Source organism: Anabrus simplex, chromosome 12, assembly GCF_040414725.1.
Source record: "Anabrus simplex isolate iqAnaSimp1 chromosome 12, ASM4041472v1, whole genome shotgun sequence".
Taxonomy (NCBI): Eukaryota; Metazoa; Arthropoda; class Insecta; order Orthoptera; family Tettigoniidae; genus Anabrus; species Anabrus simplex.
This window is the reverse complement of record NC_090276.1, coordinates 26,955,036-26,970,274: the sequence shown is the minus strand read 5'-3', so window position 1 is coordinate 26,970,274 and position 15,239 is coordinate 26,955,036. Positions and strand designations below refer to the sequence as shown.

The window sequence follows — 15,239 nt, the reverse complement described above, 5'->3', positions numbered from 1 at the left end:
TTTTGGACTTACTTATTTTCATCTTGTACTCCTTACCCAAGACTCTGTCCATACCGTTCAGCAATATCTCCAGGTCTTCTGGAGACTCAGATGAAATAATTATATCATCAGCAAATCTCAGAGTTTTGATTTCCTCTCCTTGGATTGTGATTCCCTTCCCAAATTCCTCTTTTATTTCCTTTACTGCCTGTTCTACATAAACATTGAAAAGCAGGGGGGACCTGCAACTTTGCCTCACTCCTTTCTAGATTGCTGCTTCATTTTCAAAGTCCTTGATTCTTATCACTGCGGACTGATTTTTATACAGATTGTAGATAATTCTACGTTCTCGGTATCTGATCCCGATTACCTTCAGAATCTCAAATACCTTCATCCAACCAACATTATCAAATGCCTTTTCAAGATCAACGAACATCATGTATGTGAGCTTATCCTTCTTAATTCGATCCTCTATGATACGCATAAAGTCAGGATTGCTTCACATGTTCCTGCATTTCTTCTGAAGCCAAATTGATCTTTTCCCAACTCAGTTTCAACTTGTCTTTCCATTCTTCTGTAAATAATACATGTTAATATTTTTCAGCCATGAGATACTAATTACATGTATCATATGCTTCTATTCTGCTAGTCCCAGTTCTAAATGCAGCAGCTGGACATAACCCCTCTGCGACTGAAGGAGCAATTTATAAGGAAACCTTTCCGCTACTTTACTGCTGGGCATGTGGACAAGGGAGAAAACTGCAAACATTACAGGAGCCTCGGTCACAAACTCGATGTGTCCGTAGGTCACTGCTAGCACTGTGGGGGACAGCGGATTGGGGGTTTCTAACGGTACTATCTTTTCACCCTGGAGTGCTGTTAGAAGGCTGCAAACTTGCTGTTATAGTCAGTGTGTTAGCAATTGCAAAAACAAGTGTGTGTGTGTGTGTAATATTTATAAATTCAACAATTCAATCATTATATTTAGTATTTCCTTTGTAAGGATGAAAACAGTCTTAATTATGCTGCTCTCTTTTTAATTCAGTGCCCTATACAATATACTTAGTGTATTCAGTTGACTATTTACTATACAACGTACTCTATTCTGTACAATGCAATTCACTTTTCTGTGTAGCCAATAATAATAATAATAATAATAATAATAATAATAATAATAATAATAATAATAATAATAATAATAATAATAATAATAATAATAATAATAATAATAATTTATTGTTTTTAATAATTTATTATTATTATTATTATTATTATTATTATTATTATTATTATTATTATTATGTCCGCCTCCGTAGCGTAACGGTTAGTGTTATTAGCTGCCGTCCTCGGGGGCCCGGGTTCGATTCCCGGTACTGCCAGAAATTTAAGAATGGCAGGAGGACTGGTATGTGGTTGAAATGGTACATGCAGTTCACCTCCATTGGGGGTGTGCCTGTAAAGAGCTGCACCACCTCGGTATGAGGACACGAGTTTACTTTATTATTATTATTATTATTATTATTATTATTATTATTATTATTATTATTATTATTATTATGTTAGGCTGAGTACTTCAGACAGTAGAGCGCTTGCCTTCTGAGCACAAGTTGGCTGGTTCAAACACAGCTCAAACCAGTAGACTAATATTTGAAGGTGCTCAAATCCATCAGCCCCATTTCAGTACTGGCACGTAAAAAAATTCTGCAGGACAAAATTCTGGCACTTTGGCTTCTCCAAAAACCGTAAATGTTCAGTGGCACCTTGTGAGGTATGAATTTATTTATTTATTTATTTATTTAGTTTCATTTAGTTCTGGTCTATCTCACGAGCCGCCACTGAAACAAAATAAAAATTATCCATTGTAACAGGAAGAGGGACCTACACATTTCTGTGCTGAATCCTCTTAACGTGGGGCGCAATTCCATGTCTTAAGTGCAACTGTAATGCTCCCATACAGACCATTCGCACACTGTGTCTGAATGAACGACCAGAGCTTATCAAGGGGATTGTCAGACTTTTTATGGGCAACACCTGCATCAAAACATTAGAGCTATGAAGCGAGACTTGGTTAAGCGTTTCGGGCCACTTAGCTGTCTGCTTGCACTCGTGAGTTAGTTGGTTCAAACCCCACTGTCAGCAACCTTGAAGATTGTCTTTCCTTTTTCCTTTTCATTTTCACACTAGGCAAATGCTGATGCTGTACTTTAATTAATACCATGGTTGCTTCTTTCCAGTCCTAACCATATCCTATCCCATCATCGCCATAAGACTTGTCCGCGATGGTGTGACATTCAATGAATAGAGCAAGAAAGAAAATAAGACCATTAGATCTGAGACTATAAGCCAACCTTGTTACGTGATGATGTGAATATTCTACACACATATGCTTATGCCATATGATAAATAAATAAATAAATAAATAAATAAATAAATAAATAAGAGCTCCAAAACAGATTTTTAATACCATATTGCCAGGCTGAATAACTCAGGCAGTAGGGTGCTGGTCTTCCGAGTCCAACTTGGCAGGTTCGATGCTGGCTCAGTCAAGGTACTCCAATACACCAGCCTTGTATCGGCAGGTTTACTGGCATGTAAAAGAATTCCTGGGGGAAAAAATTCTGGCACCTCGTCAACTCCAAAAACCATAAAAATGTAATTAGTGGGGGTGTAAAACCAATATTATTATTATTATTATTATTATTATTATTATTATTATTAATACTTACAACCCGTTTTCCAGTCTTTGACTGGGTCAAGAATGTAATGAATGAATCAGATATAGGCTATTATTACAATGGGGTTACCACTCCCAAGGTGATACTAATGACTGATAAATGCTATGAAATGATAATGGAGAGTGTTGCTGGAATGAAAGATGACAGGGAAAACCGGAGTACACGGAGAAAAACCTGTCTCGCCTCCGCTTTGTCCAGCACAAATCTCACATGGAGTGACGGTGATTTGAACCACAGTATCCAGCGGTGATAGGCCGACGCGCTGCCGTCTGAGCCACGGAGGCTATTATTATTATTATTATTATTATTATTATTATTATTATTATTATTATTATTGTCCGACTCGTTGGCTGAATGGTCAGCGTACTGGCCTTCGGTTCAGAGGGTCCCGGGTTCGATTCCCGGCCGGGTCGGGGATTTTAATCGCTTATGATTAATTCTTCTGGCTCGGGGACTGGGTGTATATGTCCGTCCCAACACTCTCCTCATCATATTCAGACAACACACTACACTACCAACCACCACAGAAACACGCAATAGTGCTTACATCCCTCCATAGAGGGTTGGCGTCAGGAAGGGCATCCGGCCGTAAAAACAGGGCCAAATCCACATGTGCGACGCAGTTCGCACCCGCGACCCCACAGGTGTGGGAAAAGCGGCAGGAAAAGAAGAAGAAAGAAGAAGAAGATTATTATTATTATTATTATTATTATTATTATGCGTTTGGCCCTCTAAGGAGCACGTAGAACCATTATTTAGCATTGGTATTCTTGATCTTCTTGTTCTTATCTTCCCAAAACTTCCTCATCCTTTCACTATGGGCCTGTTGTCTTTCTTGTGTCCACGCTTTTTTGATTTTCAAATTTCTTGCTGTCAGTTTCTTGGGCGCAAACTTATGGGTGTTGATCTTTTGTCTGTATCAAGTCCTTGTGCTTTCCAGTGGATCAATGTCGACTTCTGCGAGATCTTTTTGGGTGTCTACTAGCCAGCGCACTTTGGTTTGTCATGTTCCATTGATAACAAAAAAAGATTCTCTTCGTCAATCATGAGTCATCCATTTGTGCTAAATGCCCGTAGAATTGCATTCGTCTTTTGCGTGCAAGTGAAGTGAATCGCTCAGTCAATGAAGAGAGTTCCTTTGAGCTTTTTCGCATCCAAATGCCATCTTCAAAACTTGATCCGAATATTTTCCTCAGTATCTGTCGTTCCATTTTCTCAGTGTCTCTAATGTTTATGTTTCAATTGTGTAGAGTGCCTCTGGGATAACAACAGTTTTGTAGATTCGGAGTTGGGCCTTGGTGGAAAGTGATTTCTTGTTCTAAACGTTCCAGGTGATTGTATAGGCTTTACATAACTTTTCAGAGCGGTTTTGGTTGGCTTCTCTTTCGTTGCCAGTGCTCCCGATAACTTCACCTAATTATTTAAACCCTTCTACTTGTGTGACACTGCCATATTGGGTCATGAGTGGCACCAGGTTTGATGAAATCTTGGAGTTCATGTACTGTGTTTTTTCGTAAGAGATGTGGAGGCCAGTTTTAACAGCAATCTCGTGAACTTTCTCGATGGCATGTCTGGCTTCCTCAGGAGTTCGGGTAATTATTGCTAGGTCGTCAGCAAAAGCAAGGCATTTTATGTTGATCCATTTAGCTTTTGTTCCCAAATGGATTGAGATATTTCTTTCTCCCAAGTTTTAATGACCTTGTCTAGTACTAGGTTGAACAGGAGTGGGGACAGCCCATCACCTTGTCTAACACCTGTTCTAATTTCAAAAGGTTCAGAGATTTCACTCATGAATTTTGCTTTAGAGGTTGTGTCTGTCAGTGTTTGTTGAATTAATGTGATTGTTTTGTTGTCAACGCCATATGCACAGAGAACATTAAACAAGGGTGTCACGATCAACAGAGTCGTATGCTTTTTAAAATCTATGAAAATAATTACTCTACGGTTTGACTGGCGATGTTGGAGAATCATCTTCAGGTTCCTGATCTGTTCCATGCACGATCGATGCGGTTGGATGCCCGCCTGGTGTTTACCGATTTTGTGTTCTGTCTGGTGTTCCAATCTAGTAAGGAGGGCGCTTGAAAGCACTTTGTATGCAATTGACAGAAGTGAGATGTTTCGGTAATTATTTGGATCCATCTTGTCGCCCTTTCTCTGCAGTGGGTGGATCAAGGCAGTTTTCCAGTCTGCAGATATGATTCCGCTCACCCATATATTTCCAATGATGGCTTGTAGCCGGTCAATCAGGAGTTCACACCCAATCATGAGCATCTCAGCGATTATGCCATCTTCTCCTGGTGATTTAATGCTTTTGAGATTTTGTATGATACTTCAGACCTCATCATGTGTAGGTGGAACTGAATCTGGATTATTTATTATTATTATTATTATTTATACAATAAATAATACAGTTCATCATTTCATCATCTGTTTAACTTCCAGTATTTGCTTTTTCCCTAGACTAAGCGAGAGATCCCACATTTACTGCCTCCAGGGCAGTGTCCTGGAACGTGAGACATTTGGTTGGCGTTTCAACTGGGGAGAAGGACAAGTACCTCGCCCAGGTGTTCTCACCTACTACGCTGAACAGGGGCCTTGTGGGGGATGGCAAGATCGGAAGGGATACGCAAAGAAGAGGGAGGGAAGGAAGCGGCCATGGCCTAAAGTTGGGTATCATCTTGGCATTTGCCTGGAGAAGAAGTAGGAAACTGCGGAAAACCATTTCGAGGATGGCTGAGGTGGGAATCGAACCCCTCTCTACTCAGCTGACCTCCCGAGGCCGAGTGGACCTCATTCCAGTCCTCGTATCACTTCAAATTTCATAGCAGAGCCAGGAAATGAACCCGGGACTCTTGGGGTGGCAACTAATCACACTAACCACTACACCACAAAGGCAGACACAATAAATAATACAAGGGGGATTTCATGTTTAAATTTCAAAAGGAGCATTAGCTGTTGCATACCTAACCAGGTTACATTTGGTACCATATCCTTTTTTACACAGGGACTAATCCTGACCAATTTTTTCAAGGTAAAGACTTGAGAATTTACAAGGATAAGAAACAATGAGGATAATTTAACTACAAGTCAACCTATGTGGACACAATAAGATACTCCATTTCACAACAGCTACTCCTACCTACATTTTCAAGAATGGAATAAAATTACTAATTACTAGCTATGTTACATACCCTAGGAGCCCATCCCAGTCTTCCAACCTGGTACTACCTCTCATAAAACATGTAGGTGCTCCAGTGCCCAAAACTCTCCTTAGGTGTATCAAGGCAACATACCCAACATTCTCATATAAAGTATATGATATTCATTTGGAATGACAGATATAAAACAGAGTAGAGACGACTGAAATTTCTAAAGAAGAGGGCCATTAGAAAGTTATTAGGAACACCATATTTAATACCTACCATACTAAAGTTCTTTATGAGTAGACTAAGACACTACCTTTGGGAATAGAAATTTAAATTCAATGCTGCTGTTTATATTTTCAAAAATGTTAACAGTAAAATACAGTACATAACAATTTTATCATACAATATAATAGACACATGCAAAAATCTGAATATTTATATCTCTCAATCAGGAACAGTAACTTATGGAACAGAGAGTCTGAATTATTTGTATGAACTACCTCATGAAATAAAATATCCTTGAACTATTAATAAATTCAGACTTACTTCAGTCCTACCTAATCTAAAACATTTTCCTGTAAATTACTAAATAAGAATGTCTAAACATTCTTTATTCTGTAATTTAGTTTCTTTCAGTTTTATTGTAGTTTTTGTTTAAATTATTAATTATTATGTGTATTATTGTTATAGTTTTTATTTTAAATTCCATTGTACCTTACTGATTTCTTACACATTTTGAAAATATTCCAATTTTATCACTTGCATATTATGCAAATGTTCAATGTATACAGCCCCTTCTTGAATGAATGAATGAATGAATGAATGAATGAATGAACAACTGACTACTTGAGAGCTCAGCAAGCAGGTCACACAGTACCCTCCATGATGAGAAGATGAAATCAGGAGTAGCGTACCTGTAGATACTAGGTTGAAGGAATGCAGTTTCCACTTGCAGTCTGTTATTATTAATATATATATTTGTTTTTTTTTTTCTTTTATTAATTGTATATTTCACATTACAGGGTCCAAAGTAGTGGCAGCTGCAGCACCAACATCGACGACGGATGGCTTTGCATCTTCTTCCGAACAAGAAATAATCGAGCTGCAGGATATCCGCATGTCACCTATCCCGTCCATCCGAAATCGTCATAACAGCCGTTTCTCGACATCGTCTGCAGAAGGTGCACTTGATCCTGCAAAATTTCCTCCCAGCTTCCGCATGAATCGGTCTTCGGGTTACAGCTTCCCAGTGCGTTCGGGGGCCGGGCTCCGTTTCCGTGGGTCCAGAGGTCATCTTCAACACGGCCATCCCCGGCCAAAAATGATGCATGCTCTCAAACGTGGTGCTTCGGCTATTAGGGCTTCCATGCCCAAGATTAAAGATGTTAATGTGATTGACAAGTATTCACGTATTATTTTCCCAGTTTCGTTTATGCTCTTCAATGCCATATATTGGATCTTTTATTTCTTACCAAGCGAAAATGGTAACAAGTGAAATAAACCTAGTAATAGTGTGTGAAATTCAAATTGCTCTGTCGGTACAGACGCACAAGACACTGCTCAGACAACATCTTAAGACTTCTACAAGCTACAGATGGGGAAGATTTATTTCAGTGGAAAAAATTAAGGTACTTTTACTTTATAGTCTTATTCTTTCTCAATTATAATTTAAATCTGAGACATCAAGAGACTTGTTACATGTAGTATCATTCTCTCTCTGACAGCATTGTGGTGGTGGTGGTGGTGGTAGTGTTTGCAGATCTACTGTATTCTAATTCCAGTTCGATATTGTGTCACCAGTCCTTTGTGGCTGTCACACTGACATGCCATGCTGTACTGTTTTGGTGGTCATTGAGAACATTTGTCTATGTCAGTATTATCTCTTAATTATGGACAGTTTTCTTGCCTCTCTCTACCCATATAGAAATACTGACTGTCTTGCCAATTTATAATTATGTATTTGCCTGAAATTATAGGGGGCCACATGGATCCCAAATACTACACCAAATTTATAAATGAATAGCGTACAATACCAATATAAATGGTCTGTTATTGGACGGTACAAATTTTCCAGCTAACTCATTCCTGGTTACCAGCATTTTGCTCCCGTTTGCCAAGTTGGGCTCATCAGTTGGCAAATAGCACACCCACCAAGATGCATGGCTAGTGCATGCCGCGGAGGCCACTGCACAGGCTACATGGAGCCACCGGCAGTGCCAATGCACTATGAGAGACTTTCTCTCACTACCAAAAATTGATGCCTGCCCGGCCACCAGATGATATAGATGCCATTCCCACAGGGAACCTGAAATATTTGTCCCGAATGAGCAAATTTATAATACCAATATAAATGGTCCGTTATTGGGCATTACAAATTTTCCAGTTAACTCGTTCCTGGTTGCCAGCGTTTCATCCCCGTGTGCCAAGTTGGGCTCATCAGTTGGCAAATAGCACATCTAGTGCATACCACGGAGGCCACTGCGCAGGCTACATGGAGCCACCAACAGGGCCAATGCACTATGAGAGACTCTGTCTCACTACCAAAAATTGACGCCCGCCCGGCCACCAGATGATATAGATGCTGATTCCCAATGGGAACCTGAAATATTTGTCCCGAATGAGCAAATTTATACCAGTATAAATGAACCCAACTTGGCACACGGGAGTGAAACGCTGGCAACCAGGAATGAGTTAGCTGGAAAATTGTAATGTCCAATAATAGACCATTTATATTGGTATTATAAATTTGCTCATTCAGGACAAATATTTCAGGTTCCCTGTGAGAATCATCATTTATATCATCTGAATAGCCTAGCGTTTATGAACAATGAGAATTAAATATTAAATACTGGTAATGAAAAAAGTAAAAAGAAATTTGTGATTTGTGGTGCACTGAATGTGTTAACATGAGGATTAATGAAAATAATGTCTCAATATCCTGAAGGATCCCTTCATTGCTGTAAAGGCAATGACACGGGTGACATCTTTGCCGCTTGTGAGTCCGTTCAAGAATTCAACAAAGAAAGATGTAATCAGTCCTCTGGCTCCAAATATCAGTTCAAGATTCTTGAGGTGATACAGTATTTGTTGAGATTGTACGTTTTGTTAACTTCTACTTGCCAACTCACATCAGTCTTGAATCTGACAGTCGATTGTATACCCACTTTTTGTTGTCTATTCGATGAGAGCTACCAGTAGTCGAGATGTCATGAACTCCTTAATGGACAACCATATCAAAATCTTTCAAGCTCTTGGCCAGGATGGATTGAATGCTGGTCTATCTGGCATTACTTAGAGTTTCGTTGTACGTGCATTGACCTAAGGTGTGAGAAAGGATTGAGAAAGGGTTTTGATCTCATTGTAACAATGTTGATAACTGTTACTGTCATCCTAGCGAGTCCTTAGCAGATGAAGGCAGGAAATCTAGTAATACAAGAGAAGCCCAGTGTAATGCGGTCCAGTATACAGGAGAAGGATTTAACACTGTGATGAATATGTCCCCCAAAAAATATGCAGTATTAATTTACTAGTGAAATTCTTATTTTCAAAAGCCAGTAAATTATTCTGCTTAAAAATAGGCAACCATAAAATGCCATTTTCAGGATGGCCAATGTGGCGTTAGTACACACTTTCTCCCGAGTCCAACTATACACACAGTTCTAGACAGCGTGTTAATGATCTGAGCTATGGTGGTCTGTAAAACATCTTGTGTTATTATTTGGTGTGTTGTCATTACATTATGACAATCATGGTAACGCTGTAGCTCAGCAATTATTTCATGCTTCACAGGCCCCAGCCACAAGGAAACAATAAAAAAATAGTCCCTATTATGATCTTAGTTTTGGAGGATGTAGGATTGCATTCTTAGGATATCATAGAAGCAACCAGAAACAAACCATTCCTGAGCTATTTACACTGTTTATATTCCTAAGAATTCATGTCAAGATAAGTTGCGGTGTTCGTCGAACACATTTTTAAAGGTAGGAAAGAACATAATATGAAGATAAAATTGGAATTCAAAAGAAAATTGGGGCAAATATTTATTTATAGCAAGAGGAATTAGAGACCGGAATAATTTATCAAGAGAAATGTTCGATAAATGTCGAAGTTCTTCGAAAACATTTAACAAAAGACAAGTTAAGCAACTGATAGGTAACCTGCCACCTGAACAACAACCCTAAATTCATATCAATGATTGATTGATCGATCGATCGAACACATGCATTATTCCAGCTCCCCTCCTGTCACTAAGTGTGAGCTATAGTTCAGTACTGTAACACAGTGTTGAATTCAGAGATCACTGCATATAGGGCCTACGCAAGATTCCATTGCATATGCATGATGTCACAGAAAAGGAAAAGCATATTATTTGTGTGATAAACTCAAAATAATCGATTGTGTAAAGAATTAGAAGTCAAATGCAAGTTTATAACATGAATAGTAATGCTGTAGTAGTTTTCTCTTGTCTTCCCATCCTGTCTTTTGTCACTCTACAAGCCACTTTTCAATATACTGTAGTTAAGCCATATCATGGGGGTGGGGCAAAGTATGCCTCCCAATAATCCTGTTATTCCAGTCTTCTACAGTATTATTGTGAGTAATACTGAGGAAGTGGATGACATTACTGATATCTAATGTACTAGTTAATGTAAAGTAACAAAGTCAATGGGAGAGAAAAATCAATTCTTTTTTGACTCCCATTATTGGATTTAAAGAGGGTGATAATCTCTGAACCTCACTCAGTACTTATCCTACAAAAAATATTTCAGTCCATGAAATCAAGCACTAATTTAACATATTTTCAGAAATGGACACATTAGCCATTCAATTGAACTCACTAAGGGGTTGTAGTAAGGATGTAAAGGAGAGGGAGTTAAAGTTTCTGGCAAGACCCCAGTTAGAGTATAGTACCAGTGTAGGGGTCCCTCACCAGAATTACTTGATTTAAGAACAGGAAAAGATCCAAAGAATAGCAGCACGATTTGGTCTGGGTGAATTTAAGTTCTCATGGGAATCGAAATCAATATCTTAAGCGATATGATCCAAACTGTCAGTGGAGAGATGGCAGGTAATGATATTAATGGAGTTTTAAAAGTAGGAAGGTCAAAATATGAAAATAAAGTTGGACTTCAGAGGACAAATTGAAGCAAATATTCATTTATAGGAAGAGGAATTACGGATTGGAATCATTTACCAAGGCAGATGTTTGATACATTTGCCACTTGCGTGGATCCTCTGTCTGAATTTCCTTTCGGATATCATCACTAATGTTTAATGTTGATGTCACTGAAGCAACCGTTTTAATTGAGAACAAGTCTCAGGCAGACCCCAAGGCTCTACACTCCCCATGCTTGACAAATTTCCAACTTGTTTGAAAATATTTAAGAAAATAGTAGGGAAGCAACTGATAAGGAATCTGCCACCTGGGCAACAGTCCTAAATACAGATCAATGGTGACTGACAGTAGGTTCTTTTCAAATTTTGCTTTACGTCATGCCAACACAGATAGGTCTTATGGCGATGGTGGGATAGGAAAGGGATGGGAGTGGGAAGGAAGTGGTTGTGGTCTTTATTAAGGTACAGCCCTAGCATTTGCCTGGTGTGAAAATGGGAAACCACGGAAAACCATCTTAAGAGCTGCCGACAGTGGGATTCGAACCCACTATCTCCCGGATGCAAGTTCACAGCTGCGCACCCCTAACCACGCAGCCAACTTGCCCAGTGATAGTAGGTTCTCTGAAGAAATGTATTAGCCTAAAATCCAATGTCTAATTATACATAACTGTCTCACATCACTATGTACCACTTATTCTCAGTGAAATAAAAATTAATCTGAACAATATAGATTTTGCTACCAGATCTTCTGACAAGCTTCCATGAGAGGCTAAATATAAAGGGCGATCAAAAAGTTTCCGTTCAGCAGCCGTACATTCCTGAATCAGGATGCCAATCAGGCAAAACAACCATGAGCGTTGAAGCACTCGTCCCACCGACCCACCAGGTTGAAGATCCCTGTATGGTAAAACACCATGTCCTGCTGCGTGAAGAAGTCCGGAACCACCTGCTGCTCATCCTCGTCTGACAGGAAGCGTCGACCCTTCAAAGTCTTTTTGAGGGGATCAAAGACGTGATAATCGCCTGGGGAGAGATCAGGAATATCACCTCATCCACTGCCCACTCATTGTGGTTTGCAATGGATGAGGCTGGCCTCACAGATCGACTGGCGCCTTGTGTCAAACACGACCCACACGGAACTTGGTCACAATTCCACATTAGTGGTTTTCGACAGACATGCTGCCCCGTACACAATCTTCATTCTCCAATGGATGTCCACCGGTATTTGTCCTTTGGCAGCCAAGAACAGAATAACAGCACATTGGTCCGGTTTGGATGCATTTGGTAATAATATCGCCTTAGTTCACGTGGCTGCATTTAACGCACACGCCTCGGTACGACACGACTGCCACACTAATCCCTTTGCCTACATGTCCGTGCTTATATACCCGCATTGGAGTTGTGCTACAGCTGCAGCAACACCCTGAAACGGAAACTTTTTGATCACATCTTATAGTTATTGGAGGTCCAATACTTTTAAGTCCATCTGGCACTACCACCTAAATTATCCATCAGCCACTACTGCGAGAAATAGAGAATAAGTCATCTATGATGAGCTATTTGAGATAACTTCACCTTTCCTTAATTTTGTCTGATAGCTTCTAAAATAATCAAATTATTTTCTTTATTAGCGAGAGCAGTCAAACAGGTGATGGAAGACAGCAAGTTCTACAAACCAAGAAACTTGAGTATTAATTTCATCTGCGACACAATATTAGTTGCAAGAGGAAAGAAGAAGCATTTACTACTAAATATCTGAACAACATTTCTGTTATGTGTTTTAAAATGATTTTTACAGTGGTAATAACTTATCAACAGATTCTTTGTTTAAAGAAACATTCCACATAGTGCTCTAATGATCACAGTTAATGATTTACATCAGGCAGTAGAAACGTTGGCCATTGAATAACGATCATGGTAATTTTAGAGATGCTGTAGTCAGTTAGTTACTGCAGCCATCTATATATGGTGACTAAAGGGAATGGATGCAGTAAGGTAAGATCTAATGGCAAACAGTAAGCAACTTCTATCTTTAAAAACTAATTTACAAAACTTCCCTCAGTTGAAGGTTGCTACAATGGACAAAGCATAACAAAACAAATTAAATTACAACCTGTGTCTGAAAAGTTCGGTGAATGGTCTCATGAAATAGAGACAACGTAATTTACACACAAAACTCCTTTACTGGCCTTCAAAGTAATCTCCGTTAGCTACAACACACTTTTGACCTCGACTGTAAAGCTGCTGGAAGCTGGCAGCAAACCCTTCTTTTGAAATCTCCCGGAGAACCCTTGTCACGCATTGTTGGATACCTACTACACTGTCGAACCGGTGGCCTTTCAGGGCTAATTTAAGATGGGGGAACAAAAAAAAAATCCTGCGCCAAATCTGGAGAAGAAATCCAGTATGGAAGAACAGTCACCTGGCGTTCAGCGAGAAACTGGGTCACGCAGATCGCGGTGTGTGAACGGGCATTGTCGTGGAGGAGCTTCCACTGTCCACTCCGGTACAGTTCAGGCCAAACCCATCTGATGCATTGCAGTAGCCATTTCAAAACTCCCTCATAGAATTCCGCATTGACAGGTGTACCCTGGGGTACAAATTCATGATGAATGACACCATTGCTGTCAAAAAAGGCAATCAGCATTGTCTTAATCTTGGACTTTGTGCGCCGACTTTTCTTGGGAGGCAGAGAAGACACCGAACACCATGCTACTGACTGTCTCTTGGTCTCCGGATCATACTGTTAGCACCACAACTCGTCTCCTGTAATTATGGTTTTCAAAACCTCCAGATTTTGGTCACAAACATCAAGAAATCTCCCAATGTTTCCATGCGAGTTTGCTTCTGCTCGTCCGTCAGGTTGCGAGGTACAAACCGGGCACAAATCTTCCGCTCTTTCAAATGTTCGTGAACAATGGTCCTTACACTGTCCTTGCCTACACCCACTTCATGTGCTATCATTCGTAAAGACAGTCGCCGATCATTCACAAGCATCTGTCGCACTCGTTCGATTTTGTCTGGAGAAGTGCTTGTGGTTGGTCGACCCGAACGCTCCTCGTCCTCAACACCTTCCTTTCCATCTTGAAAGCATTTAAACCAGTCAAAAACGCACTTTTTACTCACTGCTTGAGCGTGGTAAACTTGCACTATCATTGTGTGTGTTTCTGTTGCCGTTTTGCCTAAATGGAAGCAAAACTTCGTGTTAATGCGCTGCTCCGTTTTGCACTCCATTGTGCAATGACACGAGTCCTCACACTGACTCTGTGCCATGTGTTGCAGCGTTCAACTCAATTTGACTATGTTGAGTTGACGACAGGGGGCACTTGGTGTCATGTATCGCAATGCGTATGTGCGAATGCATCGTCTGAATAACACAGTGTACAAACTAGGCGATCATTCACTGAACTTTTCAGACACAGGTTGTATAATTTTGACCTACAATAATTTTGTTGATAACATTATGTTCATAATATCTTTAAACTATAAGAGTTATACCACATAGCAATGATTTCTCGGTAATGAAATGGAAACTCGTAATGCTAACGACATAGTTTGTAGTTCCAGAACCTCTAAATTAAACTGCTTCCAAAAAATTCACGTTGAATCGAGGAATAGTCTCTTGAGCTCCTATCATTAATCCTATCGCTTTAATATCCTTCAATCCAAATTTATCTATATAATAAATTATGGTTGGTTCATAGATAAGATTCTTTTCCCTATCAACATCTTCTGGCTGGTCTGTGGAGATTTCAAAATGAACTGTTGTGTCTATTACATATCCCACACCTTCTGATTCCTGAGGAGGTGCTAGCATTACGGCCTAGGAAAGAAAAAGGAACATACCCAGAGGGGAAGCAAGGAGGACCGAGGTTAGGGAGTTTTCCATCCGTAAATTCATCCGTCATTTATTCAAAGGTAACAAAATATTTACAGTACCCTTTCAAAAGTAAACCAATAAACTTCTATTGGCCTCGTACATACAACAGAGAACAGAAGATCTATTACCCACAGGTAATATAACAGAAATACAAGTAGTACTAGAATGTAACATTTAAGAAATACATATTACAAAAAAGAAACTGCCTTCAATTGGCCATAGGCCCCTGAGCTACGAACCTGGCACATCCACACATCACAGCACACACAGAAGCACAACTCTACCCAATTACACACCCATTTGCTGCCACAAGCATTAACCTTTCATTCAATATACACGTGCAACATTCACTCACGACTTACGCTCCGATGTTCACAGCCAAGC

The 15,239-nt window shown here is 39.7% G+C and overlaps 1 protein-coding gene across 1 annotated transcript in view; it reads left to right on the top strand.

Moving 5' to 3' along the window:
* The window catches only part of Lcch3 (Ligand-gated chloride channel homolog 3), a 286,494-nt gene extending 273,412 nt beyond the window's left edge, over positions 1–13,082 (top strand). The window contains exons 8-9 of the mRNA XM_068229793.1: positions 6,883–7,488; positions 12,607–13,082. Of these exons, the coding sequence (XP_068085894.1) occupies positions 6,883–7,355 (473 nt within the window). The 3' untranslated portion in view covers positions 7,356–7,488; positions 12,607–13,082. The remainder of the gene's footprint in view (positions 1–6,882; positions 7,489–12,606) is intronic.
* Positions 13,083–15,239: the final 2,157 nt, after the last annotated feature.